At 44.4% G+C, this 13,804-nt stretch overlaps 1 protein-coding gene across 1 annotated transcript; it reads left to right on the top strand.

The window, feature by feature from the left end:
- Positions 1–95: 95 nt before the first annotated feature.
- Positions 96–12,454, top strand: COMMD5 (COMM domain containing 5). The gene is made up of 7 exons (XM_083159422.1): positions 96–356; positions 3,509–3,669; positions 3,752–3,780; positions 5,831–5,881; positions 8,630–8,725; positions 11,205–11,280; positions 11,609–12,454. The coding sequence occupies exons 1-7, from the start codon at positions 203–205 to the stop codon at positions 11,708–11,710; spliced, it is 669 nt and encodes a 222-aa protein (XP_083015548.1). The 5' UTR covers positions 96–202; the 3' UTR covers positions 11,711–12,454.
- Positions 12,455–13,804: the final 1,350 nt, after the last annotated feature.

The following is a 13,804-nucleotide window of genomic DNA, read 5'->3' as shown; positions in this document are numbered from 1 at the left end:
TGTAACGTCTCATTGTCTCTGCCGAGCATCACATGACATGTCACGTGTGTGGGGAAAATGTGGGGATGTCACGTGGGAGGAGCAGGGGATGTCACATGAGGTTAGAGGGAGGAGGGAGAAGGAGCAAATGATGAGATGTGTGTGCACTGCAGAGGGGCAGGAGGAGAGTGGCGGAAGCTCAGGCAGCTGGTGAGGGAGGAAGATGGCTTCTTTCAGGACTATGCACACACATCCCTCCTCTATGGTGTCTAATGACAGGGCCAGCTACCTGGGAGCCAGGATACCCCCAGAGGTGGAGGCCATGGCCAAGCATCTAAAAGACCTGGACATAGATGTATTTAGGAAAGTTCTAAAGGGTGAGTGATGATCTGTCCACACCTGCTGCAGCCACAGCTGTCATCCCACTGGCCATTTGCAGCTCTCCCACCATCTTTCCCTCTGTATGCACGTATAATGCTGGGCATGCATGCTACAATGATCTGGCAGATCTGCAATAGATCAACCAGATAATCACAACATGTATGCGGCTGACCTGTCAAAAAATATCAATCGGTTGGGCATGCTAGTTCATCCAGCATGTCCATCATAACACAATGTGTACACAGCCCAATTTCGCTGCCGGCACCGTTCAGCAGGATGTTATCACTAGCGACAAACCCTGTCAGTCCTGCTGCATGGCTGACAGAGGATGTCATTACACACACATCCTTGTAGCAACCTAGCTTCCTGGTTTGATATGACTGATAAAAGAGAACAATAACTTGCAGTTGTACAGAACATGCAAGATAAGAAGATGCTGGTGCACACTCTAAACTGCTAGGTACACACCAGATCATGAGCAGATCGTCTCACGATCTGTTGAAGAACACGATCTGCATATGATCCGATCTGTACCCAGTTGAAGGGATCGTTTTCAAATCATCAGAAAAATGACAGTGGGGACGCGGATCAGAATCTGTTCAGAAATGGCCCAAAACATGCCCAATTTACATACAATCGGTCGAGATTGTATCGAAATCGGGTGAATTGAGGCCAAATCATTCTGGTGTGTACCGTACAAAATACTTATCTTTACAATAGATATTATAAACTTTGCTAGTAACATGGAGCATAAGAATTGTCACCATCAGAACATGTACAGTAAATGCCATGTCAAATTTCCCAAATGCTTTCTAAATACATAAGTTTTTACTGTGCGTGTATTGAGAATGTTAGTACTAGTTGTAATACATCTACACTGCTCAAAAAAATTTACGGAACACTAACCTAACAAGTTGAATGTGCTGACAACAAAATCACACAAAAATTATCAATGGAAATCAAATTTATTAATCCATGGAGGTCTGGATTTGGAGCCCCCCCTCAAAATTAAAGTGAAAAAACACACTACATGCTGATCCAACTTTGATGTAATGTCCTTAAAACAAGTCAAAATGAGGCTCAGTAGTGTGTGTGTGTGTGTGTGTGTGTGTGTGTGTGTGTGTGTGTGGCCTCCACGTGCCTGTATGGTCTCCTGAGGAATCTCCTCCCAGACCTGGACTAAAGCATCCAACAACTCCTGGACAGTCTGTGGTACAATGTGGCATTGGTAGATGGATCGAGACATGATGTCCCAGATGTGCTCAATTAGATTCAGGGCTGGGGAACGGGCGGGCCAGTACATAGCATCAATGCCTACATCTTGCAGGAACTGCTGACACACTCCAGCCACATGAGATCTAGCATTGTCTTGTATTAGGAGGAACACAGTGCCAACCGCACAATCATATGTTCTCTCAAGGGGTCTGAGGATCTCATCTCGGTACCTAATGGCAGTCAGGCTACCTCTGGTGAGCACATGGAGGGCTGTGCGGCCCCCCAAAGAAATGCCACTCCACACCATTACTGACCCACTGCCAAACCGGTCATGCTGAAGGATGTTGCAAGCAGCAGAGCATTCTCTTTGGCGTCTCCAGACTCTGTCACGTGCTTAGTGTGAACCTGCTTTCATCTGTGAAGAGCACAAGGCGCCAGTGCCGAATTTGCCAATCTTGGTGTTCTCTGGCAAATGCTAAACGTCCTACATGGGGCGGTATTCAATGAGCCTGATTCGCCAGGTTTTTATGGCGAATTTGTGCTGTTTGGCGAATTTCTGTCAAAAACGGTGAATCACCCTATTCAATGACCACATGGCGAATACATTTCTAGGTTTTTTTCACCATGATTCACCGAGTAGCAATCGCTATCTTTTTATGGTGAAGTGGAATGTGAACTTTTAAAATAAAGTGTTTTGTTTTTTACATTTGGTGTCAAAAAATCAGGAATTTTATTCTGAGGAGGGGCATGCTATTTTTATTCATGTGCTGTAAGCACATGAATATATATTTAATTTTAAAAATAATATTTTTTTTTTTATTTTTTTTTTACACAGCATCCAGCAGGTGGCGCCAGAGCGGAGCCGCTCATTACATATTCATATATTCACTGCACGATCATTTTGATCGTGTCTAGTGAATATACGCTTGCCTGCTGGCACCCCCGGGGGGGCAGCCTGTGCTGCCTGGCACCCGGGGAGCACACCTAACCCCCCACAAAGGTCTGGGCTAGGCAGAGAGACTACCATCTCTCTGCCTGGCACCGTCCTGAGGCTCCCTGCGGCAATCGCCGCAGGAGCTCATATTCGCCTGTCAGGGGCAGCGAGCCCCTGACACGTTGAATACCGGAGCCCGCCGGCTCCGGAACGTGGCGAATGTGCAGCGAATCCAAAAAAGGATTCGCTGCACCTCGCAGGTATTCACATTGAATACCGCCCATTGTGTTGGGCTGTAAGCACAACCCCCACCTGTGGATGTCTGGCCCTCATAACACCCTCATGGAGTCTGTTTCTGACCGTTGCACATGAAGAAGACACATGCACATTTGTGGCCTGCTGGAGGTCATTTTGCAGGTCTCTGGCAGTGCTCCTCCTGTTCCTTCTTGCACAAAGGCGGAGGTAGCATTGCTGCTGCTGGGTTGTTGCCCTCCTATGGCCTCCTCCACGTCTCCTGATGTACTGGCCTGTCTACTGGTAGTGCCTCCATGCTGTAGACACTATGCTGACGTGTCTGGCAAACCTTCTTGCCACAGCATTGATGTGCCATCCTGGATGAGCTGCACTACCTGAGCCACTTGTGTGGGTTGTAGACTCCACCTCATGCTACCACTAGAGTGAAAGCATCGCCAGCTTTCAAAAGTGACCAAAACATCAGCCAGAAAGCATAGGAGCTGAGAAGTGGTCTGTGGACACCACCCGCAGAACAACTCCTTTATTGGGGGTGTCTTGCTAATTGCCTATAATTTACACCTGTTGTCTATTCCATTTGCACAACAGCATGCAAAATTGATTGTCAATCAGTGTTGCTTCCTAAGCGGACAGTGTGATTTCACAGAAGTGTTATTGGCTTGGTGTGTTTACAGTGTGTTGTTGTAAGTGTTCCCTTTATTTTTTTGAGCAGTGTATTTTAGAGTTACTTGTTTTTTCCCCTCTTAGCTGTGGTGGGTGCACTCGAGGGTGTGGACAGCAGAGAAGCTCTGAAGGTTATACAGCAGACAACATCTGTATCCGAAGAACAACTCAGTTTTGTCATCTCTGGCGCATACACCCTCCTACGTGTAGCACTTAGGCTCCCAGTATCAACTCTTAAACAGGAGGTGAGTACAGCAAAGGCTTTCACATTGCTTGACACTGATTCTAAATGTCTCTCATCTTTTATTTTTGTCTTTGTTTTTTTAGGTTTTTAAAGAAGATTTGAAAGATCTCAGGTAAAGCCCATATGTATATAATTAAACCTAACAAGATAAATCCTGTCCATTTGCACACACAGGCACTCAATACCCTCCTCTCTCAGTTGAATCCACACTCACAGCTCACTTTTATGAAGTTGAAGATTGACAAATGACTTGTCCTCTTCTGGACAAGTTGTTAGGACAGAGTAGGGATAATCATTCATAGATGGATCACTGATGTTATTGGTTCATTTACTCTACGTAGAGGAGCATGGGGCTAATGCAGGGAAAACTCTGATTGGTACACTGTCTGCCATACCTCAGAGCAAAGAAGTCCAGCAAAACGGTCATTCAATTGTTTGCGTCTCGCACACCCGATAAAGCTAATCAAATGTTACTCCTGTTTTCCACGATCAGCTGCTGGCATCAGCATTTCAGCTTGCACCCCTGGAAATGAGTGAAAAACAGGACTTTTTACTTTGCGCCAGTTGATTCAGTTGGGTATAGCCACTGTATGTGGATACACCTAACCCAAATTAGCAAAATAAAAAAAAAATAACAATTGAATTCCTCCCAATAAACATTAATGGTCCCTCTTCGATAGCCATTGATGATCAACTCATCAGATGCCATTCCTAGAACAGAGTGAACAATTTTTTCAGTGTTCATTTTTAGATTTGAGCACTTGAACCCAAAATTGATGAATTGATATATCATGCCCCCTCAGGTGACCCGCTTCACTCACCATGCTTTGCGCCAGGTTCCTTGGTGCACTCAGCACACTGTTGTTCCCAATCATAGTCCATGTGGAAGTATGAAAAGTGCAAATAAATAATGCAAAACCAATGCAATGTCAATGTTTTGCTTGTGTAGACCTTTTGTCAATGTTGATCTAGACACTGTCATCCTTATCACCCAGATCCCTCTGCCACATACCTTGACATGCCTCTGAAAGCCAGGGGTTTTACATTTCCCATCTAACTTTATTGATAGTGTTTCTATTGGTTCCATTTTATCAGGTGATCATAGATGTTCCCAGCCCTTTTCTATCATATGTAAGGAAAAAAGATTAGGTAGAGGCTTTAAACGTACTCCCATCATCATTTCAAGCACATAATTCAGCGGGTTTGCACAGTGGTTGGATGGCAAAGCAAAAGAAAAACAAGTAGCTTTGCACATTGGTAAAACCATGAGATTTAAAAATAGATTTAGATTTGAGGATCGCATATCCATGTGCCAGTTTTAATTGATCTAATTGTATTGTCTTTTTTGGGATTTGAATGTCTAAGTGGGGCACAGTTCAATCTATGAAAACCCAAAGCAGTTATAGAAACACATAAAGGTAAATTTACTAAGATGAGCACTCTATTGAAGATGGGGTGTTGGATGGGATGGGGTGTTGGGTGGGAAGAGGTCAGCTTAGTCTTTGATATTTTAAGTCTAAAAAAAAGTGCTGGGTCATCCAAGAGTAGACAGCAGAGAGACAGTTAGAGATATGAGTGAGGATAGAGGGAGAGAGATCAGGAAAGGATCGGTAGATTTTAGTATTATCAGAATAGAGGTGATAGTGGAAGTCAAGTGAGCAAATAAGCTCACCCAGAGTAGACATGTAGAGATAGAGAAGAAGAAGGGCAAGAATAAAATGTTGGAGGACACCTATTATCAATGGAAGAGCAGGAGAGGTAAAGTCATTAGAGGTACAGCTGGGCATTTTCAAAACAGACAGTGCACATACAAGCATAAAGAGTGATATTCAAAGTTTTAGCAGTTGTAGAAATGGTGATAAGCTGGATGAATAGTCAGATTAAGCAGCCAGGAGTAGTATGTAGTAAGGATGAGGTGAGCTCACTCAAAGCAGTCCCTTGGTTTTCTGAGTTGCTGTTGTTTTCTGTCTTTCTGAGTCACTTTGATACCAAGATGTCAAGTTGGTTGGCAGTTTCTGTCCAGACTTTAAGCTATGTAACTGTTTCCTCCCTATTTTAAAATTCTTCCTACTTTAAAATCTGACAAAATATCAATAGTCAGCCTAGTATTCTCCGTATTAAATTTATATTCATTATGTTTTTTTTTTTGTTTTTTTTTTAAGAATTCCAGATGACTTCATTGCAGATTTTGCTAATATTGTGTACGGAAACAGGTCGGTAGCAAATTGTAACATAAGAATATTGTCTACACTGTTGATTGTGGTATTTATTCATAGAGCATTTAATTCCCATTACTTACAATGCAGCAATATACTCAAATTGAAGGATGTAGCATGTTTAGGAAAAATATAATATAAGGAGAGTGTATGTAAAGGCATGTCCAGTGTGACCTTTATAACACTGTAACGTCTAATAGATATAACCGATTAGCAATTGTTATAAGCCATCCATAAATTGTGTCATCATTACAAAGTAATACTGTGCAAAGAATATTGGCCTCCTCGTATAATTTAAATTAGATTTATAGATTTATATTCTACTAAAACTTATGGTACTTGTGTAATAACTGGGCACCCGATTTTAAGATCGGGTCGGAAAATCGCATCGCATATGATGCGATTTTTCCATAGGATTCAATGTTAGCAAGGTCCTGTTCATTTCCCCACTATCCAAGTGGGCATAGAGTTGATTTTATATAGCGATTTTAAAATCGTGTCGAATCGCATCTGATTGTATGCCTTAAGGTAAGGCATACAATCACAAAATCGGGCGCCCAGATATTACACAAGTACCAAACTTCTATTTCTAAAATATTTATTGATGACTTGTAAGTGATCGTACTGTAGAACTGACCAGAGAGGTCACTGCTGGGCTTGACATTACTTCTTATTAGAATAGACATTATAATCCCTGCTAAGGCATCAAGTGTACAGTAGTAATAACATATTCACATATGACTTTGAGTCTCAAGAAAATGATGTCTGAAAGAAATAACTGAGTCTTTTGAAGGGAAAAATGTAATCCACTCAGAAAACTGCCACTTGCAGACTGGGAATAGATCAATACATTTATGGAGACCAAATGAGTCCTGTTAAAGCACATAGGATGGTATTCAATGTTGCCGGCGATGGGGTGTCTGCAACGAGGGTGGCTTGTTCTCATCGAGGATTGCCGAAAACAAGCCATCCTCTGCGTTTAACCCCCACGCCAGCCACTCGCCCTATTCAACGTTCCCGAGCACCAATGCAGCGAGTCCGCTGCATTTAGCCACAAGCCTTGCCATTTTGACGGCTGCCCTCACCGTTTCCACCTCACTGGAAAAACTTAGCGAGGTGGAAATGGACGGGGAGTCAGTTGAATACTGACTCGTGAGCTATCGGCACAGCTCGCCGTCACAGCTTGCCAAAGAGCATTGAATATACCCCATGGAGCGCTGCTAAATCATGATGTAAATACAAAGAATGTTGCTAAATCTGTTTTATATGTCTGCAGCATAATTTCCTCTTTTCAGAAGCAGCTGTTAGTGTTTATTGCTGTATGCAAGTTGAGAACTTGAAATAAAGAGTTTCAATTAATTCACTTTATATATGACGTGTATTTCACCGAAGCATTAGCCTTGTGCTTCTGTCTTGTCTGTCTGGATCACTACATGTGGGCTCATGTAAATCATTACAATAAGTACACTTCCAAGTAGGACAATGAAGATACTGTTTGGCCTATCTGGCAAACAAGCTATCGATTAGGCACTTGATGTGCCATTTTGTACATGCGATATACCACATGCAACTCCCGGGGAGCTGCAGGTGGAGGGAGCCGGGCGGAGGGATGCCGAGGGAACCAGGAGCCAAGCTGCAGGAGAATAAAAAACAAACAAAAAACAAATGAATGGCCAGCCACTGATTGGCTGAGAGAGCTCTTTCAGCCAATCATTGGCTGCCTATTTGTTTGTTTTGTTTGGGATTTTTTTGCCCGGCTCTCTGCATCCCCCTGCCTGGCACCCCCTTGCCTGGCTCCAAGTTCCCCTGCATCGGATGGGATACATCGTGGGTGCTAAAAAGGGGTTGGGATCATTTGGTCTATTGCATTATGGTCGAAAGTCATTAGGTCGAATCCATTAGGTCGACATGCTAAAAGGTCGACATGACTCTAGGTCGACATGGGAAAAGGTCGACATGATTCTAGGTCGAAAGGTCATTAGTTCGACAGGTCATTAGTTCGACAAGGTCATTAGTTCGACATTGTCTATGTCGACATTCACAAGGTCGACATGGGGTTTTTCACTGTTTTTTTACCTGAATGTCAACACAGTCGACATGGACACAGTTTAAAGTGCACTGCATCCCCTCGCATCGCTCGCTGCGCTCGCTATGCGTCGGGCACGGTGCCTCGCTACGCTCGGCACACTATTTTATTCTCCCACCACGTCCTAGTGGATGGTAGGGCATGAAATACCGCCTGTCGGCACATGTTGGCTCAAAAAAACAGTGAAAAACTCCATGTCGACCTTGTGAATGTCGACATAGACAATGTCGAACTAATGACCTTGTCGAACTAATGACCTGTCGAACTAATGACCTTTCGAACTAGAATCATGTCGACCTTTTCCCATGTCGACCTAGAGTCATGTCGACCTTTTAGCATGTCGACCTAATGGATTCGACCTAATGACTGTCTACCATAATGCAGTAGACCAAATGACCGCATCCCCTAAAAAGCACACACGATGTGCCACTGATGGCTACACATAAGATTTATCTTATGTGCAGCACGTATGATATCCAACACATGGGACCATGCATCAGAACTGATGTCATACACATGTGTTTTGGGCTGATTTCACTGTTCGATCCACTGGGGTCCTAAGTTATATTGTGATTATTAATTCCCTGTTTAAGGCTTAACTTTTGCCTGCCCAGCACTCATGTTTAGCTCTGTATACTCATAATCTGTATTATCTACAGGAGGCCAATTCTTGAAGATGCAGCTTTGAAGCAAGGAATAAGATTGCCCACTGTGGAGGATATGAGATGGAGGGTTGATGTGGCAATTTCTACAAGGTATTTTTATTTTATATCATACTTTCTTTTAGTTACAATGATCTGCATTATTCAGTGGGGAAGGTATGTACGGGCATGGCCAAAAGTTTTGAGAATGATACAAATATTAATGTTTTCACAATGGCTGCCTCTGTTATTGTGATGGCAATTTGCATATACTGCAGAATGTCATCAAGAGGGATCAGATTAATTGCAAAGTCCCTCTTTGCCCTGACATTGAACTAAGGGGATGATTCTAATTCATTCAGGCCCGTTCTGATGTTTGGGGCTCTGTGCATGGTATATTATGCGCATGTGCAGCTCCCATCTGCGAATAGTTGCCGAGCCGTTCACAAGGATCGGGGCGGACGGTGCTAGGGATGGGGGTTGCTAATGGGAACACCCATTGTTTTATGGGTGTCCCTATGAAAATGCTGGGCGTTGGCTACGTGGGCTGGCTGATGCCTGCCGGAGGACGGTCGGCTGATGGCACACGCAAATAAGTCAGTTCAGACTGACTTTTATTTGTGAAGCCAGAAGAAATAATTTTATGGTCGGCGACCATGGAATGATTTCTCCTGCAGCGAAGGCATGCGAGGGGATGTATTTTCGTTACACATCCCCTCCCATGTTGCTCTTCATTCTGTTCCTGCTTGCACTATTTGATGTGGCATGTAGCCGTGCAGGCACTGCTTGGTGTAACATAGCTCTGCAGTCTGTTCCTGCGGGCACTGCTTGGTGTGGCATGTAGCCGTGTGGGCACTGCTTGGTGTAACCTGTAGCACTGCATTCTGTTCCTGCTTGCACTATTTGATGTGGCATGTAGCCGTGCAGGCACTGCTTGGTGTAACATAGCTCTGCAGTCTGTTCCTGCGGGCACTGCTTGGTGTGGCATGTAGCCGTGTGGGCACTGCTTGGTGTGGCATGTAGCCATGCGGGCACTGCTTGGTGTAACCTGTAGCACTGCATTCTGTTTCTGCGGGCACTGCTTGGTGTGGCATGTAGCCCTGCGGGCACTGCTTGGCGTAGCTTGTAGCTCTACATTCTGTTTCTGCATGCACTGCTTGGTGTGGCATGTAGCCCTGCGGGCACTGCTTGGTGTGGCATGTAGCCCTGCGGGCACTGCTTGGTGTGGCATGTAGCCCTGCGGGCACTGCTTGGCGTAGCTTGTAGCTCTGCATTCTGTTTTTGCATGCACTGCTTGGTGTGGCATGTAGCCCTGCGGGCACTGCTTGGTTTGACTTGTAGCTCTGCATTCTGTTTCTGCATGCACTGCTTGGTGTGGCATGTAGCCCTGCGGGCATTGCTTGGCGTAGCTTGTAGCTCTACATTCTGTTTCTGCATGCACTGCTTGGTGTGGCATGTAGCCCTGCGGGCACTGCTTGGCGTAGCTTGTAGCTCTGCATTCTGTTTTTGCATGCACTGCTTGGTGTGGCATGTAGCCCTGCGGGCACTGCTTGGTTTGACTTGTAGCTCTGCATTCTGTTTCTGCATGCACTGCTTGGTGTGGCATGTAGCCCTGCGGGCATTGCTTGGCGTAGCTTGTAGCTCTACATTCTGTTTCTGCATGCACTGCTTGGTGTGGCATGTAGCCCTGCGGGCACTGCTTGGTTTGACTTGTAGCTCTGCATTCTGTTTCTGCATGCACTGCTTGGTGTGGCATGTAGCCCTGCGGGCACTGCTTGGTTTGACTTGTAGCTCTGCATTCTGTTTCTACATGCACTGCTTGGTGTGGCATGTAGCCCTGCGGGCATTGCTTGGCGCTCTACATTCTGTTTTTGCATGCACTGCTTGGTGTGGCATGTAGCCCTGCGGCACTGCTTGGTTTGACTTGTAGCCCTGCATTCTGTTTCTGCATGCACTGCTTGGTGTGGCATGTAGCCCTGCGGGCACTGCTTGGTTTGACTTGTAGCTCTGCATTCTGTTTCTGCATGCACTGCTTGGTGTGGCATGTAGCCCTGCGGGCACTGCTTGGTGTGGCATGTAGCCCTGCGGGCACTGCTTGGTTTGACTTGTAGCTCTGCATTCTGTTTCTGCATGCACTGCTTGGTGTGGCATGTAGCCCTGCGGGCACTGCTTGGTTTGACTTGTAGCTCTGCATTCTGTTTCTGCATGTACTGCTTGGTGTGGCATGTAGCCCTGCGGGCACTGCTTGGTTTGACTTGTAGCTCTGCATTCTGTTTCTGCATGCACTGCTTGGTGTGGCATGTAGCCCTGCGGGCACTGCTTGGTTTGACTTGTAGCTCTGCATTCTGTTTCTGCATGCACTGCTTGGTGTGGCATGTAGCCCTGCGGGCACTGCTTGGTGTGGCATGTAGCCCTGCGGGCACTGCTTGGTTTGACTTGGAGCTCTGCATTCTGTTTCTGCATGCACTGCTTGGTGTGGCATGTAGCCCTGCGGGCACTGCTTGGTTTGACTTGGAGCTCTGCATTCTGTTTCTGCATGCATTTCTATAACACCAAGTGTCCTAACTATTTATTTGGTTTCCAATCCTCCTAGCTCTCTTTCACGAGCCTTGCAGCCTTCCATTCTAATGCAGATGAAACTTTCCAATGGAGAGTCCCATCGATTTGAAGTAAGTTGTTTTTTTATTCATTACATGCAATCTGTGACCATGACAGCAGACTACATGGCATCTGAAATCCCTGGTTACTAGGAGCCGGTCTGTACTTGGCAGCGTTGCAGTGTCTGATTCTGCCATACTATGGAAACATATTACATCCTTATTTCACACTTGTGGGGATGTTGATCTTCCCATTGGGACAGTTTCTATTTAGTCTTTAAAGCACCTCAAACAACTCAGAATGACACTTTTGACGGGTGTCGGGTGCTATATAGTTAATAAACTGATTTGTGTTAACGTAAAAGATTACATGTTCATAGTCTTTCTTGTCATATTCCAGGTTCCAGTTGCTAAATTTCAAGAACTGAGGTATAATGTTGCTCTAATCCTCAAAGAAATGAATGACCTTGAGAAGAAAAGCATCCTTAAAATCCAGGACTGACCCACTGGATCCTAGATCCTTTTCCTGCGTAAACCATTCTGAACTTCTCTGTACCAATCTTGGTCCTTTTGTCCATTTAAGTATTAAGTCATACAGTAGGAAGTGAACTTTTACCTGCATTCTAACCTGGAAAGGTCTCTGTGTAATCGTGCCTAATATAGGGCACAGCGTATTGCCTGTATGGAGGGACCGCATACATTATGTACACACTCTTGTGCCTGCCACCTCTCTGTGCATTGTCCTCTGTGTGGTCATTTAGAGGCTAGCCACTGGCAGCAGTGCTGTAATACCCACCTAGTGCTGTAATATGCCACTAGTTCACCTCCCCAAAACTATTAGTGAGAGGGTTATTAGACATTAATAGGCACCTTAACAGGTTTCTGTGAGGGAAATGGGGATTATTAAGAATACTAATGGTGGGTTCAGCAAATTGTCTTTCAGTAAAAAAAAAAAAAGTTAATATGTTGCTTATTTTGCAGTCATCTCTAAATATTTCTGGTAGACAAATACAAAAGGAAACGTTTTAAGAAAAAAGTGCCTGTAATACTTACGTGGACAATTCTTAGGTTAGGACTGGGATGAATGGATACAGAACCTCTGGGAATAAATCTAATGTGTCACTGTCTAAGGAATATCATGTCAATATTTGTTTGGCTACAGATTTTACCTGTATATCATTTGTATGTAATGTACATATATTTGTTATTTCATTAAAAATTGATAAATTGTTTATATTAAATGCTTTATCAATGTTTATCCATTTAGGAAGAATGATATCTGGTTGATAAGTCTGCAGCAGGGGTGGTCCAAACTTTGATAGCGATCTACTGGTAGCTCGCGGAACTCTTGCCGGTAGATCATGACCAACTATTGTAGTTCATCAGCCTCTGAAGCAAGGAGAGGCTAAGCCAGGCATGTCCAAACTATGGCTCTCCAGCAGTTTTGAAACTACAAGTCACATCATCCCTTGACGCCGTTTTACTATATGGGAATGCTAAAACTATAGCAAGGCATGCTGGGATGTGTAGTTTTACAACAGCTGGAGGGCCACAGTTTGGACATGCCTGGGCTAAGCATTCCCAGTAATGCAGTGCATGGCTGACGTCATCCATGCACTGCATATGAAGAGCCTGTTGGCTTCAGGTTGATCCAGTCAGCCTCGGCAGGAATAGTCAGAGCCAGCAGGAAGTTGCAAGCAGACCCCTTACACACAGCATGACGGCGGAGGTCTTGTTAAAAGTCTACATGCCCATGTGATTGCTTAACCCATTGAGTGCCAACATCTCTGCGAGATGTGCAAAATATCCGCTAAAAATGCCAACGTCTGTTATATAAACCCAAATAAAAAATGTGGAAAAAAAGATTAGATTTCCTATATCATGTGAACATTACAGGTCATTATGATGAATAAAAATGTTTGCGTGGCAATCTTTTACACCTATTTTGCATATTTCCTTGGCACTCTGCAAAACCTATGCATTGGGAGGGGGTCACTGTTTAAGGATGGTTTATTTGCACAGGGAGTATTTTAATTGGGCAGGCTGTTATGCATTTGGGAGAGGGTAGGGGGTTTATGCCTAGAGAGAGTAATTCACATGGGGGGCTGTACTGCACTGTGAGGGGGAGTATTCTGCTGTACATGATGTAATCTCCACAGGGTTAGAAGCCAGGAGCCAGCCCTCAATTAGCAGGGATCTGAATCTGTGAAGAACCTCTTGTAAGTAGAAGGGGGGCGGGGGTTTCATATGCGGGATCTATAATAAGTGGAAGATGTTGTCAAGAATAAGCCTGTTGCCATTGTTAATGTCAAGAGAATGTAAATAACGACACCGGCACGATGAACCGTTGTAGATTGGCAGATTGCTGGCAGCAATATTACCAGTCTGTCCTTGAATTTGAATGAATTGTGTCCATATCTGCCACAATAGTTAGATATGAGTGCAGCTGAACATTATCGTTAACAGATTTGCTCCCGATTTAAGACCACTGCACTTAATTTACTTGTATATTTGTATTGGTTGTTTTTCAACTATAGTTACTTTTGGGGAGATATATGAAATGTTCTAAAAAGTGAAATTGCCCATTGCAACCAAT

This window comes from Crinia signifera, chromosome 9 (genome assembly GCF_055691185.1).
Source record: "Crinia signifera chromosome 9, ASM5569118v1, whole genome shotgun sequence".
In the NCBI taxonomy this organism is placed as follows: domain Eukaryota; kingdom Metazoa; phylum Chordata; class Amphibia; order Anura; family Myobatrachidae; genus Crinia; species Crinia signifera.
Note: the sequence above shows the minus strand (reverse complement) of the source record. Positions and strands in the feature narration are given on the sequence as shown.